At 46.1% G+C, this 18112-nt stretch overlaps 1 protein-coding gene across 1 annotated transcript; it reads left to right on the top strand.

Annotated features, from left to right (window-relative positions):
• The first annotated feature begins 5540 nt into the window (after positions 1-5540).
• On the top strand, positions 5541-7132 carry LOC141025270 (uncharacterized). The gene is made up of 3 exons (XM_073500571.1): positions 5541-6739; positions 6945-7065; positions 7109-7132. Exons 1-3 carry the CDS (start codon positions 5541-5543, stop codon positions 7130-7132), a joined length of 1344 nt encoding a protein of 447 aa, XP_073356672.1.
• The last annotated feature ends 10980 nt before the right edge of the window (positions 7133-18112 follow it).

Here is an 18112-nt window from a genome sequence, read left to right as displayed (position 1 = left end):
AACCCCAAGAGGGTAACATTGCAAAAGCGTCGCCGCAGTTGAGTCCAGATGGATGGACAAGGGTTTCATTTTGAGCCATGGCACGAAGAAGAGAACCACAATGGTGCTCTCACTAGGGAAATGATACTGGAAGGCACCGCCATCATCGGCACCAAAGCATAGAGTTTTTCCTCGGTAACTTGCCCATACTAGTGTACCACGACGAGGCACCTTGACCATCCATGAGCACGTCAATCCTCCTCCAAATCCAGATCTGGGAGCCACCACTGCCGGCCGCTAGAACAACCCATCACCACATCCTTCGCTGCCCACACGGGCAAGGAACGTGACCACCGCCACCACTACGAGACTCGCCCATAGAGTAAAATGGTAATCCCGCCACCCGAAGCCGCCTCCCCGACATCCCAATCCGCACCCCTCACCAATGCCATAAACGCAAGGCCACTGTCCACCACAGGAGAAGCACTGCCTCCCCCACCATCATGCTCCTCTCCACCTTGACTTGGACGGAGGAAGCTAGAAGATGGGTTATCCCGACTCCCCAGCGACCAACCATCTGACGTCACATAGAAAAGGCCCACCCTCACGTAAGGGAGAATAGCCTGTGCATCGGCGACCAGCCCACCCCACCAAACCACCAGTCGACGGTGTTGGCATCAGGTTCTATAATGGTAGGAATGTAGGTATTCGGGTCGACTAGACACCCCTCGTACCAAGGAGGAAGAGGGTAATGAATTTGTCTTTATTCTGTCCAAATTCTCTATCCACCCAAACAAAATAAATGCAATTCAGTTTTGACACATATACTTTTTCCTGTAAATATTTGAAGCTTGAAACATATTAACTTGGACAAATTTAAGAAAAAAATTACTACATTCTTTTCCGTGGTATAAAATTCAGGAAAGTGATAGCAGAAGACCAACGAATCTCACTCCAGACAACACACACCTTCACATTGTAACCCACCGCCGGAAAGCTAACCAGCGCGCCGCCGTGCCCCCCGCTCCGATTCCGCAGATGCATCCTCACCCACCTCCTTTTTCCCCATCCGACTCTCCCATCTCCTCTCTCCACCGGCTCCTCTCAACCTATTCCGGCAAGCTCCACCTTCGCTGTCGAGGGCTACCTTGTCGACGCCTGCAGCATCACCCGGGCCCAGGCACTCAATGCCTCCACCAAGCAAAAATGCTAGACATACAAAGATTTACATGCTTTTTCCATCTAACAACCAATCACAAACCTCCCCCCTCCCCCCTGATTTTTTGGGGGGTGGGCTGTCCCGCTCACCTATTGGCCAATCAAGACTAACCCACCCTGCAAAAGCCTGTAAATTGTTTATACGTATAGCATAGTTGCTCCACCAAGACTCCCACCTCAAGTTCTCGTCTAATCTGGACGTCGTCCTCGCCTTCCTCGGCCTCTCCGGCGCAGATGTCGCCGCCCGCGTCGCCAAGGACCCGCATTTCCTTTGTGCCGGTGTGGAAAGAACTCTGGCCCTGTCGTCGTCGGTCTCACTGGACTTGGTCTATCCCCTTCTGATATCGCGAGCCTCATCTCGCTGGTCCTGGGACAATTTCGCAAGAAAAAGTGGCCGAGCCGAACCAAATGGGTTGACCGGTTGGGTGCCCTTCCCAAAAATACGCAGACACGGATCTAAACGGACTAAACCGAACAAAACCTGCGTGTGTTTTGGGTCGCTGCGTTGAAGTTGGGCAAAGGCAAAAAAGAAAAGAAAAGGAAAGCGGTGGGTGGGCCCCAAACGCCAGCGGCGTCCAAGAAAAGGGAAGGAACGCGGTCAAACAGCAGAAATATCGGGTTGTGGGGAATCGTTTATTAAAATAGTAAGCTTGCACGTGCAACGCACGTCTCGATCAATACCCTTTTCAGTGATATACACCTATTACAAATCACATGAATTTAAAGATCAAGCAAAATACTCATGAAACTTTAAAATAATAGCTACCATATACGACTCGCTATGATCATCTCAGTTGGTTTACAATGAGAAGTAGTGCCCAGAGGATTAGGTCCATGGAGCACATATGGTCCAATAATGCTCGCGAAACAAACTACAAGCAGAAAATAAACATAATTTGAATGAATAAAAAATTGGTAAATGATATACAACCACAAATAAAGGGAGCATACATATGGAGAAAATGGAACATAATGTAGTGGACAATAATGCCTGACCATGTTATGACATTTTTAGAGTAACTTCGAACTTGCTTGTTAGATATCATCTATTCCAAGTCAATAATGCTTAAAATACATTGAAAAGGGGATGTAAAAGCCAAGCAATACAATTTGCTATTGCTCTACTAAAAAAATCAATTGTGCAACACTATCTTGTCTCCATTGAAATATCTTCACCAAGATTATGTTATCTGCTTCCTCTTCATCCAGATTCATACTGAATTTAAATTGCTCATTTGTTGACACTCAACATAGGAGATCAATAATACCCTGACAGTAAATCAATAAAGAGAAAAGCCACTTCACAAGCATGTCTCATATTGCCGTATATAATAGGAAAGGGGGTGTAAAAACCAAGCAGTACACTTTTGCTATTGCTCTACTAAAAAATATCAATTGTGCAACACTATCTTGTCTCCATTGAAATATCTTCACCAAAATTATGTTATCTGCCTGCTCTTCATCCAGATTCATACTGAATTTAAATTGCTCATTTGTCGACACTCAACATAGGAGATCAATAATACCTTGCAATAAAACACTAAAGAGAAAAGCCACTTCACAAGCATGTCTTATATTGCTATATATAATAGTACTTACTGCCCATGTAAGAAAATGACAACAACAAAAAACAACCAGGATTCTATTCATTATATGACATGGTACCATACTTTCCAAGGTAATTCATTAGCTAATGAGCTGAAACTATAGATAGTGATTGAAATAAGATGTGCCCAGTACAGCAACCCAAGTACCCATGTAGCAGTATTGACAACCAACAAAAAATGGTTACTAAAACCTGACAAATAAGGTAAATGTTCTTCAAGAATATTTAAATCACATACCGGCACCATTCCATTGAAGTAACTTTGGTCAACATCAATTTCCAAGTATATAACGCTCCAAGCCTAAAGAAAAAAGAAACGCATATGGACATACCTGAATGATGGGTGCACGATAGTTGGTTAAATAAGTCAACCATTTCCGCCCAATAAAAAAATCATGACAATCTGCACTTATACAAATTAGACATAGAAGAAACACACCTGATTTGTTTTCCTCATATGAAACTGGGGCCCATCAAGGAAATATAATAGTTCTATCTAGTTTTCCACAGTTACTTTGTATAGCTATTGTTTTTGGCACATGGCAACCTTGATGAGTGAAAGTGAAGAAACATTTTTATATGTCTGATACAGTAGAAAATATAACTTGAGGTTATGTGCATTTCTTGACTCTCCTATATGTGCTATAAATCTTCATTGTCCCCCACTATGTCTCAAAAGTAGAAGCAGCCTCGAGTAAATGTCAACCTTCATTTGTTGTTACAAACAAAATAGAGACATAGCTCAAATATATTAAGTTAAATACCAATGTAAGAGACATCGCCCAGACTACAATGCATAATAAAGAGCTTGTCATCAAAGATAAGCATGTGATGGAAGCAGCAAAAAAATTATATTGATGATCCCTCACCTTTTAAATTGCCTTACTCATACATTGCATCAGGAGTCCCGTGCAAGAACTCAACGAATTCAGACTTAGCTTTCAGATTAGTATAACGAAGGAAGTCATCCAGAACCTCGACTTGTAATTAATCAGCACCCGCCACATTGTATCATTTATTGAAGAAATGGAATGTGCCTCTAGGGGCACACTGGATACCAGGTGCCCATTAGTTTTGATCTGAATAGGAAGTATCGTTGGGTTGCATAAGATTACAGAAAGTAATTAAGGTAAAACCTTTATTGTACTTTCTGAATCCTTTATACTCACATCTCCTGAAAGGATACTACCCAACGACGATTGAGTTGCAGTCCCATTTACATTTTGAGGATGACACCGTTGGATGAAAGAGAAATATAAAGATTATTTTGTTTCCTTACTGAAATTGATGAGAACTGTAAAGTTGAAATTGCAAGCGGTCTCAGCTATACAGCCACATAATACTGCAAAACTTTGCTATCATAACAGTAAGAAGAACAGAAGTGTGGTGTGCATGTGAAAAGCGGACGACTGATCCACGGAGGATGTGGCTGGCGGCGGTTTACACCCACGCTCATCCATAGAAATCAGAGATGACACCAGCAGTAATCGGGTCATGGCGTCCACTGATACTATGCAAAATCATAGAGTGCGTACGTCAATGGGTTTGTTAGCCGCGTATTGCTGTCTGCGTGCAGCAAACAAATAATTTAACTGAAAATGTGATTAGGCCGAAACACAATTTACGCTCTCTAAAATTTTCGAGGGAAGAAATCACCTGAGATTTGGGGACAAAAGAAATTTTCAACATAGACAAGTTAAATTAGACCTAGAAACTAAAAAAAACACTTGCATCATCTCAAGAACAGGGGATGGAGAAGTGAGAGCGAGAGTGCTGCACAGGACGCACAGAGGACGATCACCTCACCTCGCCTCGCCTCGCGTCGGCAATGTTCTGAGAGGAGTCTGGTTGAGCCACTCGACGCCAGTCCAATCGATGAAGTCGACCAGATCCACCTGTCAGCGCGGCACCGATGCGGAGGCGACGGCCACAGTAGGGGTGGCCGTGGTAGTAGAACATCGACAGTAATGGTGGGCTTACATGCCGGCGCCAACGTGAGGCGAGGTGGTGCGGGGCGGAGACGGCGGCTCTGGTGTGAGGCGAGGCAGCAAGGCGGCTGGGAGGTAGGCTGGGGCGGCAAGGTGGTGGTGTGGGATGGCGCGGAGGCGGTCAGAGGCGGCGCCGGTGCGAGGTGCTGCGGACTTGGCGGCGTGCGGAGAGGAGTGTTGGGAAGGGAGGTTGTGCCGCAGGAGGAAGGCTCCCTTCCCAGCGCTCTAATCGTGGTGATCGTGGGTGGATGACAGATATTTCGATGGCGCCGTTTTTCTCGATGTGAGGAGAGAAAGAAGGATCTGGGAGGCACGATTCAGATGGAATCGGCCCGAAAATTAGGGAGCTGCGAGCGGAATCGAGGGCGCGGTTGTTTCCCTTGTGCGGGGTGGGAACGGCAGAGTTTTCGTTCGCTCTGAACATGTTCTCTTGTTTAATAGTAGTGTAGATGTAAACCCAAGCGGCAATTTTGCCCACGCCGCTCTGCCATCACCGCCCTCCAATCCTCGAAGAGTGCAGGAACCCTAGGGCGGGACTCGGCTCCGCTCCGCCATCGCCGCCCTCCGGCCTCCGCCCCCACCCCGTCCACACCGAGGTGAGCTCTTTGCCTTGTAGTTGGTTGGTAACTTGGTATGGCAGAAGCAGAACCCTACCTAGTTAACTCCCTTAAGCCATGGATTGGCCTCCCGTCTCGTCTCACCTGTTGGCGCGTGCGTGCGCGTGTCTGGGTTGTGTTTGCAGCGGCGCGATGGAGCTCACGAAGCAGGGCCGGCCGCCATTGCCTCCACGGCCACGGAGAAGCTCCGTGCCCGTGTCCATGACCCAGCAGCCAGAGCGGGCGTCGCCGCCGGCCAAGGCCAATCCGCAGATGCTCGAGTCCCTGAGATCGAAACTCAGGGAGGCTCTGGCCGCTGCCTTGAGTATCATGGATTCTGGGCAGCAATCTTCTGCAAACGCGGGTTCAGCTAGCGAGTACAGGATTCGTAAGGCCCAAAGCTTAGCATCCAAAATTGAAGAGGAACTGTTCAAATTGTTCGGAGGGGTCAGCAGGAAGTACAAGGAGAAAGGCGCGTCGCTCGTGTTTAATCTGGAAGGCGAACACAATCCCGTGCTGAGGGAAATGGTTTTGTCCGAACAAATATCACCTAAATGGTTGTGCGCAATGACTATTGGAGAGCTTGTAAAGATGTTTCGTCTTAAGATACAAGTGGATGATAGAGGCTTGGTGAGGAAAACACACAAGGGAGAATTTCTAGTTGAGGCGGAAGAAACTGACGAAGATGTTTTTCGGGTACCAGCTGGGCCTCGGGGTGATTCACTTCCATCAGAACCTATTATCGCACTTCAAACCAAATCTTCTGATGATGAAACAGCAAGTGCACAATGCAGGGAGACCATCAAGGAATTGGACGACAGCACTGTGCAAGACGATGAAGTTGTTGGGACATGGAACAGCAGCACATCAAGTGATTTAGAATATCTAGCAGGTGGGATAAATGATCTTGTGCTGCAACCAAGGTATGATGTCTTGAATGGGCCAGAGATCGTCTCGTTCTCTGATTTCCCGCGGATTGTTGCTTCAGAACCACATTTTAAACATCGACCCATTGGTGCCCCGCTGCAAGATGATCGTAATAGTAACAAAGCTGAGAAAGTCAACTCAGCAAATTTCCCCATAACTATGGACATGGCTGCTGTATCAGAACCACCCATAAACAAACCAGCTTCAGTTTTGGATCCAGTTGAAGAACCAAAGGGAGAGGTGTTAGCCAAATCCTCCCCACAAATGGTGGATGCTGAAGAACCACGTGCTGTTAATGGCTTGACTCCTGAATCTTCTATGCAGTGTAAGGTAACTCCTAATGTTGCATTGACGCATGACAGTATATGGGAGGCAACAATTCAACATAAGTCTTCGCGCGCAAATATTGTTGCTCTCTTCAAAAGGTTTGTTTCATTAACCTTGCTTATAGTAATTGTACGCAATTAAATTTTGGTAAGAGAGATACACAATTAACTACAAGATGTACTTCATTTGTAATTTCTATATGCATTTTTAACAAACAACACACCAGTTCATTACGTACGTAGAGCATCACATAAAGTTTTGGCAGCATTCTTAATTCATTGTTATGTTGCTTCCGTTTTGCAGCGGTGAAAAACCATGTACACGTGAGTGGCACCGCTTTCTTGAGATTGAGGAACCAGTGAGGCTCAGTGCTCTGAAAGAATTTCTTATAGAGCTTCCTAAATCCAGGAACCATACTATAATGGTAACTATTATTTCTGTGTGTGGTTTCATATATACTATTCTAGTTTAGTGCATCTGTTGCTTATTAAAATTGGCAACTTGACTATATTCTTTGTATTAGTGACATACACATCCTTGCACTTGTTTCCTTGCAAACAATTATGTCTATCGCTTTGACTAGAGAATAATTGATCGTAAGAACCCAGTGGAAGCATGTGCTCCTAAGTTTGCTTTGTTGTGGTTAAATCATAGCTACATAAGCACTAAGTTGAAAAATAATAAATCCCAGAGATTCCATCTGATGTAAGCCCGTGCTACTTGCAATTTACCGAATATCTGAAATGCCACGGCAAAACAGACACCTCCTTATTTTATCACCACATCTTGAAACTGTACCGTTTTTGTTAAGATCGTGGACAGCGACAAATGCCCAACTTTAGTTTATTATCATGTGATCAATGTATTATAGATAGACTATGTCATTTCTTAGAGATAGAGTTTGTTATTTTTATGTATGGATTAGACTCTACCACCTTGGACTCGGAGTCGTATGTTTTTTTAATTACTTTATCATAGCTAGTTATACAAGCTATGCTTTGTATCATAAAATCATAATGAAGCGATAATAATTATCTATTGTGGTCTCCACAAGTCATATCCCATATCAATAGTCTCTCATCTCCAGCCAGACAAGTTGTCTTGGTAATCCTCTCAGCAATACCCCTCAGGAATATGACCGGGCAAATGCGGCGCACAGGATGGCTGGGCGGCATGCCTTGTAAGGGATGAGGAGAGACTGTATTAGAGAGACGACTTAGGGCTTAGGGGGAGAAATGCAGATAACCCACATTGCTTGACTACAGAAGCAATAACACTCTATAATGCACGTACCTAATTTGCTATAAATATTAACTCGCTGATGCACAATGATAAGCAAACTTGGATATTTCCCTGTCGTACTTTTATATAATACCCATCTCGTCGTGTGGCGAGGGCCCCATCCCCTAAACCCTTGAAGCTGGTACCACTGTCCTACCTGTAATTCCTTCATCGTTCAACCCCGTTGCTGCAATATAGTTGTCGGCTAGACCTTGTTGCTCGCCCTCCTCATCATTCTTCCAAGCCTTGCCATCGCTATGCTTCAGCCTCGTCTCATCGCCTCTCTCTCATTATGAGGTCCTGCCTCTTGGCCCAAGCTGCCAAGAGACCTTCCTCGTGCTGCCACCTGCTGGGGTGTGTCGCTGCATTGCCAAGTAATGATACTAGTCTGCCATTGCATGGAGAAGATCTTTCGAAACAGACTTTCGCTCCGCTTTAAAAATAAAGCCACAACCGAAAAAAGTACACGGCTGATTGATGCAAGTTAAGGGGTATCCTTCTTACAAAGCCGATCCTAGGATAATCGGATCACGCAGAATGCACGCGACTACAAAACTGAAAGATCATAAAGGAAGAAATGATAACAATGCCACACTACGCCCTAGTACACCTACGCTCCCCAACAACGCCCCGGGGAGGGAAAACGACGCAAAGTGTCGCTGCTGCCAAGTCCAAAAGGTTTTCACCCGGAGCCCAGACATGGAGAGGAGCACCACAACGACGTCTTCAAGAAGAAAGCGGCCATCGCGAGCATCACCGTCATCGGCAACAAAGCACGAAGTTTTCACTCGGTCGCTCCTCAGTGCCGGTAGGCCACCTGGGCAAGTGGGGCGAGCACAGATCATCAAATCCGGAACGGTGCACCTCAACAACTGGAGCTCGCTCGGGCCACCCACCGCTAACTCGCTCATCGCCCACATGGCCAAGAGACGTAGCCGTCACCGCAGCCATGGAGCCCGCTGGAGAACTCATCATGCGACCACCTTCCAGGGCGGCTGCCCCGGCCTCCAAGCCACGAGACAACGCCAACTGCCCGCTTGACAATGCCCAAACCGTGACAGGTAAAGTCCGGCATCTATCATTGAGCCAGCGTCAACACCACCACCGTAGGGGCACCCACGCCTGCAGTCCCCTCCAATCCTGGTGAACCGAGGGCGACATAGCCTAGTGACTGCCGATGACCATCATTGAGAATAGCTCAGACGACTCCAAGCTGCAACCTGAGACACTGGTCTGGCAGTCAGCACATTGTTGTCCCGTACACCACATCCATGGATTGACACCGACGCTACAACAAAAAGATGACTCCCCAACCAAGCCACAAGCACCCACCTTGGCTTAACCGATGGTGACCCGAAGCCGAGAAGCCCCGACTCTAAGGCGACACTGTGCCGGACGCTCAGGGAGCACCCAACCTCGGGCATGAGGACCATGTCAAATGCCATACCCGGCGGCCAGTCCGTGTCGCCGGCCCACTGACAAAGAAACCGGATGAGGTGAGAGCCGCCCCATCAAGAGGGGGGCCACTCATGGTGGCTAGCAACTCCGGCCGCCGAGCAGTCGTGCCAACACCAGCCTCACCTCCCCATGCCAAGATCTGCCACCACCAGTCCAAGCCACGGCCACCGCCCACCTCCCACTACCCCGCCTCCACGCCGGCGGGAAGGACCACCGAAATCCACCGCTTTGAATAGTCGCGCCAGTTGCCCCATGGACACATGACCACGCCACTTCCAACCCAAGCCGTGGGGTCATGCAAGGCACCCCCGTCGCAAGCCACCCCTCATCAGGTGCCAGACGAGCCCCACCCTCCGCCCCGCGCCACCTATCAGCGCCGCGGCGACATATCCGATCGGATCTGGCCGGAGACGAGTAGGCTTGCTGCCACCTGCACCCTAGAACACCAGATCCAGGGAGGGAGTTCACCGGCACCCTGATGCACCACACCCAACGAAGCCCTCCACACACCACCACAAGCTAGCAGCACTGCCGCCGAACCACGAAGCCATGTCATTGCGCCCCCCGTTAGCGTTGTGCCGCTGCCCAAGCACGAAGCCCCGCACCGCTGCCACCTGAGCAGGGGAAGAAGGAACCCCGCCGCCGCCAGCACTAAACAGGCTTTCCTCGGTGGTGCGAACGGGCGACGGCGAGGGAGGAAGACGGAGGGAGGGGGTCGCCGGCCTGCGGCGCCCTAGGGATCCCCCTCCTCCCCCCCTGGTCGGCCCGCGGGGATGATGCGGGAGGGAGAGGAGTGGGTCGGGCTTGAGAAACAAGGACAACTGCTTCCTGCATGGAGAACATAGGGATGGTTAGGAAGGGATCAGCTGACTGGTGGCCCAGTTGTGGCGTATGAAATATGTTGCCATGTGTACTGCCTAGTGGAACTGGAATCTGTATGCTTGTATTGACATCCAATTTTTTTTTTGAATTTGAATATTCCCTCTGATCCATATTAAGTGTCACTGATTTAGTATAAAGTTGTACTAAATCAGCGACATTTAATATGGATCGAAGGGAGTAATAAATAAACTACTCCCTCCGTCCCATAATATAAGAGTGTTTTTGACACTGCATATTATGGGATGTAGTGTCAAAAACGCTCTTATATTATGGGACGGAGGGAGTACTATCTAGACTTTTAGTTGATTGCCATGTGCACATTGTACTGAATTCAGATGTTGAATATTTTGAATCATATGTGCAATTTCTCGCCTTTCTGGCTTTCTTGAGTTTTAGTCCTGAAAATATTGTTTTCTTACATTGATTATCTGTCACTTGTTTTACAGGTAACTGAGTTACGTTGGAAGAAATGCTCTCCTGAGAGTGGTCGACATCATCTCTTAAAGGTTCCTCCCTTCTATCCTAAAAACACTGTTCTCTAGTATTTGCCCTTGAGTCAAAGCTTAGCACGGCAACCGGTCGAGCTCCTGATTTGCTAACCATCTATTATTCTTCTGCAGATTATTGACTCGTATACCGCCGATGAGACAGTAGGAATAGTGAAGCCAGCTCAAGGGATCACATTGTACCTATGTCCTTCTCAAGGGAAGGCAGCTCAGATACTTGCTGACCACCTGCCAAAGGAACACTTGGGTAGTTTAACCGTGCCTGGAACATCTATCATCGGAGTCATCGTGTGGCGAAGGTCCCATGCCTCATCTATGGCGCAGAATATTAATCCATAACCACATTCTACAGGTCAGCCCATTGGTGCCCTTCTGCAAGATGATCGTAATAGTAACAAAGTAGACAAAGCGAACTCAGCAAATTTACCCAAAACTATGAACATGGCTGCTGTATCAGAATTCCAAATTCATTCTGAGGATGTGCCATCTCAACAAAGTTATTGTGAATCCAAGTTAGAATCACCCATGAACAAACCAGCTTCAGTTCTGGATCCAGTTGAAGAACCAAAGGGAGATGTGTTAGCCAAATCCTCCCCTCAAATGGTGGATGCTGAAGAATCACGTACTGTTAATGGCTTGACTACTGAATCTTCTATGCAGTGTAAGATAACTCCTGATGTTTCATTGACGCGTCACAGTATATGGGAGGCAACAATTCAGCATGAGTCTTCGCGCACAAATATTGTTGTTATCTTTAAAAGGTTTGTTTCATTAACCTTACTTATAGTAATTGTATGCAATAATTAATTTTTGTTAGATAGATCCACGATTAACTACAAGACGTACTTCCATTTGTAATTTCTATATTTATTTTAAACAAACAACACACCAGTTCATTACATACGTAGAGCATCACACAAAGTTTTGGCAGCATTCTTAATTCATTGTTACGTTGCTTCTCTTTTGCAGCGGTGAAAAACCATCTACACATCAGTGGCACCGCTTTCTTAGGATCGAGGGACGAGTCAGGCTTAGTGCTCTTAAAGAATTTCTTATAGAGCTTCTCAAATCCAGGAGCCGTACTATATTGGTAATTATTATTTCTGTGTGTGATTTCATATAGGGAAAGTAGTGGCTGCACCCACCTTTAGTGCACCCACGCAAGAAAACATAGCAAGAAATTTCAAAAAATTATGAAACTTTGTGGGAATGATCATCAACAAATGTTATGGGGGTTTGCAAAGTTTGGAGGTCAAAAAACATTCGAGGAGCTCTCAACCAAAAAGACAAAATTACAAAGTCTGCTCAAACAGTGCACTTACATTTTGACTAATTTTCAGTGAATTTGTCTTTTTTGTCGAGACCTCCTCGAATGTTTTTTGACCACCAGCAAGCGGTCATAACATTTGTTCCTAATTGTTCACACAAAGTTTCAGAATTTTTTTGAAATGTTTTGCTATGTTTTCTTGCGTGGGTGTACCGACCTGGGTGTAGAACAGCCACTCTCTTTCATATATACTATTCCAGTTTAGTGCCTCCATTGCTTATTAAAATTGGCAACTTGACTATTCTTTCTATTACTGAAATATACACATCCTTGCACTTGTTTCCTTGCAGACAATTATGTCTATCACTTTGACAGGATAATAATTGATCATAAGTACCCAGTGGAAACATGTGCTCTTAAGTGTGCTTTGTTGTGATTAAATCATAGCTACATAAGCACTAGATTGAAAAATACTAAAATCCCAGAGATTCCACCTGATGTAAGCTGAAATGCCATGGCAAAACAGACCCTCCTTATTTTATCACCACTTCTTGAAATTGTATCGTTTTTGTTAGGACCGTGGACAGCGACAAATGCCCAACGACTTTAGTTATTATCATGTGATCAATTTATTATAGACAGACTATGCCATTTCTTAGAGATAGAGTTTGTTATTTTTATGTACTCCCTCCGTCCGGAAACACTTGTTGGAGAAATGGATGTATCTAAATGTATTTTAGTTATAGATACATTCACTTTTATTCATTATTCCGACAAGTATTTGCGGACGGAGGGAGTATATATTAGACTTTACTACCTTAGACTCTGAGTCGTAAGTTTGCTTTTTTCCAAATTACTTTATCATAGCCAGTTATACAAGCTAAGCTTTGTATCATAAATTCATAATGAAGTGATAATAATTATCTCCTGTGGTCTGCACAAGTCATCTCCCATATCAATATTCTCTCATCTTCACCCAGTCGAGCTGACCTGGTAATCCTCTCAGCAATACCCCTCGGAAATATGACCGGGCAAATGCTGCATATAGGATGGCTGGGCGGCATGCCTTGTAACGGATGAGGAGAGACTGTATTAGAGAGACGGCTTAGGGCTTAGGGAGAGAAGGACAGATAATTCACATTGCTTGACTATGGAAACAATAACACGATAATGCAGGTATCTAATTTTCTGTAAATACTAACTCGCTTATAGCACAATGATAAGCAAACTTGGGTATTTCCCTGTTGTACTTTTATATAATACCCATCTCGTTGTGTAGTGAAGGCCCCATGCCCGAAACCCTAAACCCTTGAAGCTGGTACCACCTCCCTACATGTAATTCCTTCATCGTTCAACCCCCTTGCTGCAATACAATTGTCGCCTATATCTTGTTGCCCGCCCTCCTCATCATTCTTCCAAGCCTTGCCATCCCTATGCTTCAGCCTCGTCTCATCACCTCTCTCTCGTTATGAGGTCCTGCCTCTTGGCATTCAAGCTGCCAAGAGACCTTCCTTGTGCTGCCACTTGCTGGAGTTTATCGCTGCATTTCCAGGTTATGATCCTAGTCTGCCATTGCATGGAGAAGATAGGGATAGTTAGGTAGTGATCAGCTGACTGGTGGCCCAGTTGTGGCGTATGAATTGTGTTGCCTTATGTACTGCATTATGGAACTGGAATCATTATGCTTGTATTGACATCCAAATTTTAGTGTGAATTTGAATACCCCCTCCGATCCATATTAAGTGTCACTGATTTAGTATAAAGTTGTACTGAATCAGCGACATTAATATGGATCGGAGGGAGTAACAAATAAACTACTATCTAGACTTTTAGTAGGTTGCCACGTGCACATTGTACTGAATTCAGACGTTGAATATTTTGAATAATCTGTGCCTATTTCACGCCTTTCTGGCTTTCTTGATTTTTGGTCTAGTAAATATTCTTTTCTTACATTGAGTATCTGTCACTTGTTTTACAGGTAACCGAGTTGCGTTGGAAGGAGGGCTCTCTTGAGAGTGGTCGACATCATCTCTTAAAGGTTCCTCCCTACTATCCTAAAATCACTGTTCTCTAGTATTTTCTCTTGAGTCAAAGCTTAGCATTGCAACCGGTCAAGCTCCTGATTTGCTAACCATCTATTCTTCTGCAGACTATTGACTCGTATACCGCCAATGAGACAGTAGGGCTGGTGAAGCCAGCTCAAGGGATCACGTTGTACCTATGTCCTTCTCAAGGGAAGGCAGCTCAGATACTTGCTGACCACCTGCCAAAGGAGCACTTGCGTAGTTTAACCGTGTCTAGAACATCAATCATTGGAGTCGTCGTGTGGCAAAGGCCCCATGCCTCATCTAGGGTACCCAGCTGGCAAGATTTCTCAAAGAGGCAGGCCACGATTTCCAGCAGTTCGCCCATGATTTCCAAGCCATCATCTCGCTCTTCCAATGCTTCTTATCAGGAAGTTGTAGCCGCTGACGTTCCTCCGGGTGTAGGTTCTCGTGTTGTTAGGCACCAGGATGGTCTACCTGCTGAATACAATTTGGTTAGCGTCTCAAACTCAGCTGCCGATGTGACAAGGACACAGTCCTACAAGAGCCATCAGCTTCCAGTGCACACTTCCAATGACACAAGGATAGAAGAAATTATTCGCAAGTATGACAAGACACATTCTCAAGGTAATCTCCAGCAGGAGCGGATTCAACAACCACACTACCCTTATCAACAGTATCATCAGCAGCTGCAGCACCATTCAATGCGTCAGTATCACATGGCACGGAATTCACACAGCCCACTGGCATACACGCAGCACCAGAATACTGCCATGCCTGTGCGTGGACGGCCCCTGATTTACGGGCACCCCATGCAGCCTGCTCAGCAATCCTACTCTGGTGTGCCCGACGATGGCAGTCAAACCCATGTCACCCGGGCATGGTATCTACAGTAGTATTGTGCGATCTGTTTGTCATAGATCGCTCGAACCTTAGAGGTAGGTCCCGGCAAGGAAGTGGTCAACTTAACTAGTATGCTTCTAGTCGTATATTTGTCGCAGGTCGCTTGAACTATATCTATCTTTTGTGTATGTCCGATGCTATGCTATGCTATATCGTCTATGTGTTACAATTTGGTACTGTGTTCATCTATGTTGCATTCGGTTGCATGGATTTGATGGTTTCGATATGAGCAGCGCGGCTGTGGACGTGGGCAAACAAGGGATGGACGGGTGATGTGAGGAAGCAATCGGAGAGATTATAGTGAGGTTGGTCATTCGTGTGTCCGTGTAACTGGGAGGTCTGGCTGGCAAATTTTTTGCGGCCATGGATTTGCTAGTCCTGTTTATTGTTGAACATCTCACTCATTGTGCTTTATACTTCTACTAGTGAACTTTTTTAATAGATTTGATATTTCGCAAAAAAATAGGCCAAGCCGAAACAAATGGGTTGGCCAGTTGGGCACACTTCCTAGATATGCGCAAGCGGCCTCCAAGGAAGGCGGTCAAGCTCATCGGTGGGTATTGCACCATTACAGCTTGGAGCGCCGGCTTAGATGCTGATTCAGTGTTGTAAAGTTTCTTAGGGCAAATGGATCGCTAGGTCACGGCTGAGCAACTATAGCTGAATAATGGTGAGGGAAAAGGTATTTGTTGATAACCTTACAAAGAAGCTGCCTCACCCTGCTGAATGCTGTGCTGGCGCTTGCAGAAGGCAATTGTGCTCTAGATTCAGATTTGCTTGATAAAAGTAATCAGTGAGTTCTTTTTCCGAAAATCCATATCTGCACCCGCCCTGATGAAAAAATCAAAACAAATACTAGAAAAATTCAAAAAATTCCAATTTTATTTTGTGTGGTAGACAATTTGATGCGTGAGGTCCTCCCCGATTATCAGATCATTTGGACATCTGAGGAGCTCTCAGCAAAAAAGACAAACCTCCTCAGATGTCCAAATGACTTGAAATTTGGAGCGGGCCTCAAAATTTTCTACGGCACAAAAAAATTGGAATTTTTTGAATTTGTTTTCAATTTTTTATGAATTTTTTCTAAACCGGGTGCCGATGAGCCTGGGCACCAAAACACCCTACTCTTCTTTTTCTCTCTACTAAGGGCATTTCTAACCGTTCCCCTATCCGCCGTCAGAGAAGAAGAAATTCGATTTTCCTCTAACACGCACCTAGCCGATCCTCAATAGCTATTAGCGGAATAGCAGAGGATAAATTATCCTCCGGCCCCTATCCCACCCCTATTTTTACTCCACCGCTTCGGTTCGAAGAAAAATTCATGGCCTCTCTCGAAACTCCTCACCCCCACTACCTTGCCGCCCCGGCGCCTGATTCCGACCGGCTCCGCTGCCCCCGTCGTCCCCAAGCCGCCCCTGTCTCGGCTGGGAGTCGTCCCCAAGCTGCCGCCGTGCCATATCTGCCTCGTCACCGCACGCCTCGCAGATGCAGCCGGCGTGCTGGGATGCTCCCGAGCGGATGGCGGCGCAGGGCCGTAGCGCTATGATGGGCTAAACGCCAATGCGCACGTGTCCAAGGAGAACCCGACTCGATATGATTTGGTAGTGGCGTCGCTTGGTGCATCGGTCCTGGATAACGCCGTTCCAGTCATTGAGGCCCCCGCGGCCTTCCACATCTTGATGCGCTACGCTCTACTGGGACCGGGACTGTGTCGTCGGCGCCTTCTTGTCGACCCTCCACACATGGCCATGGAGGAGGAAGATAGCGTCGAGGGTGAAGAGCGTTAGCATCGGTGCGGCGCGGCCTTGGGCAGCGGCACGGCGAGGTCCTTGACGCTGCTGGTGCCTTCCCATCGAACACCCCGACCAACAGGACAACGGCGATGATAAGACCGGCGACTTCAGGCGTGTCTGACGTGCTCACTAGCCGTGCCGGCTTGGTCACCATCGTCGCGGGGGCGCATAGCAGGTGTTCGACGAAATGCATGAGCCAAAAGTAAGTTTTAGTCTGTTATATATAGGGGACCGGCTAGGTCCGACCAAAACTTAGGGGAGTAAATTTACTCCACTAAGGGTTTACTCCACCGGATACTTCACTATTTTAGGGACGGGCCCACTTCAATTCATATCAAAAGATTTTGTATATATAGTGTACACTCCTTCCGTCCGCGAATAAGTGTACTTTAACCTTTTGCTTTAAGTCAAAATTTGAAAATTTTGACCAATTTTATACAAAAGAATAGTAGCATATATAACATCGAATTGGTATATTATGAAAGTACATGTCAGAACGAATCTACTTACACGAATTTAGTGCCATAAATGCCGCTATTTTTCCCTATAAAGTTGGTCAAAGTTTAGGACAAAAATTAGATATACACTTATTCACGGATGGAGGGAGTATTAACGTACATGTATGAAAAAAGAAGAAAACTGAAACAATATGTTTTTTCTTTTGGAGAAACAACTTTTTTTAGGTGGAAAGCTAGATTTTATTGCTCAAATTCCACATATAGCGGGATACAAAACGGATCATGCGGTTGGATCAACCATAAATGTCTCCTCTGATTTAAAGATAGAGAAAATCTAGCTAGACTATCAGCTTCATAATTTGCCGCTCTTCCTTCAAACATAAACTTGCAATTGAAATCCGCAGCCCTCTCTCTAATCTTGTTGATTATAGGTCCATACGCTCCATATGTGCCTCTGTAGATATTAATCACTTGTTTTGCATCCCAAGAGATCACAAAATCTGTTAAGTGAAGATCTTCCGCTAATGATAGTGCCTCAGGGCAAGCTATCGCTTCCGGTGAAGGGACATCCGTCACTCCATGAACGACTATAGTTTTTTTTAGAACACCTATAACTTTATTCTTGCTCATAACAATTACAGGTAACTGCGTAAAAAATTTCCGTTTGAATCTCGACATACTGCCACCGCAGCCAACGTTCTGGGTATCCTCTGGTTCCCTCCCCTCCCACCCCACATGGCCCAGTAGCCCAATACGGCAGTAACTCCTCCCGCCGTCGCAGCCCATTAAAAAATAACTGCAGCTTGCGTCATTGCGTCGTACTATGATTGATCAAACGAACCGTCGCGCCGCCTCCCCAAGTCCTCCCGCCCTCGCAG

Source organism: Aegilops tauschii, chromosome 6 (genome assembly GCF_002575655.3).
Source record: "Aegilops tauschii subsp. strangulata cultivar AL8/78 chromosome 6, Aet v6.0, whole genome shotgun sequence".
In the NCBI taxonomy this organism is placed as follows: domain Eukaryota; kingdom Viridiplantae; phylum Streptophyta; class Magnoliopsida; order Poales; family Poaceae; genus Aegilops; species Aegilops tauschii.
This window is presented reverse-complemented; position numbering and strand designations above follow the sequence as displayed.

What these genes read in the sequence shown, in the direction of transcription:
- LOC141025270 (XM_073500571.1), top strand. Translation starts at nt 5,541, where the DNA reads ATGGAGCTCACGAAGCAGGGCCGGCCGCCATTGCCTCCACGGCCACGG. An exon ending in ATTGTTGCTCTCTTCAAAAG is followed by an intron (nt 6,740 to 6,944) that starts GTTTGTTTCATT and finishes TCCGTTTTGCAG; the next exon opens with CGGTGAAAAACCATGTACAC. An exon ending in CCAGGAACCATACTATAATG is followed by an intron (nt 7,066 to 7,108) that starts GTAACTATTATT and finishes ATACTATTCTAG; the next exon opens with TTTAGTGCATCTGTTGCTTA.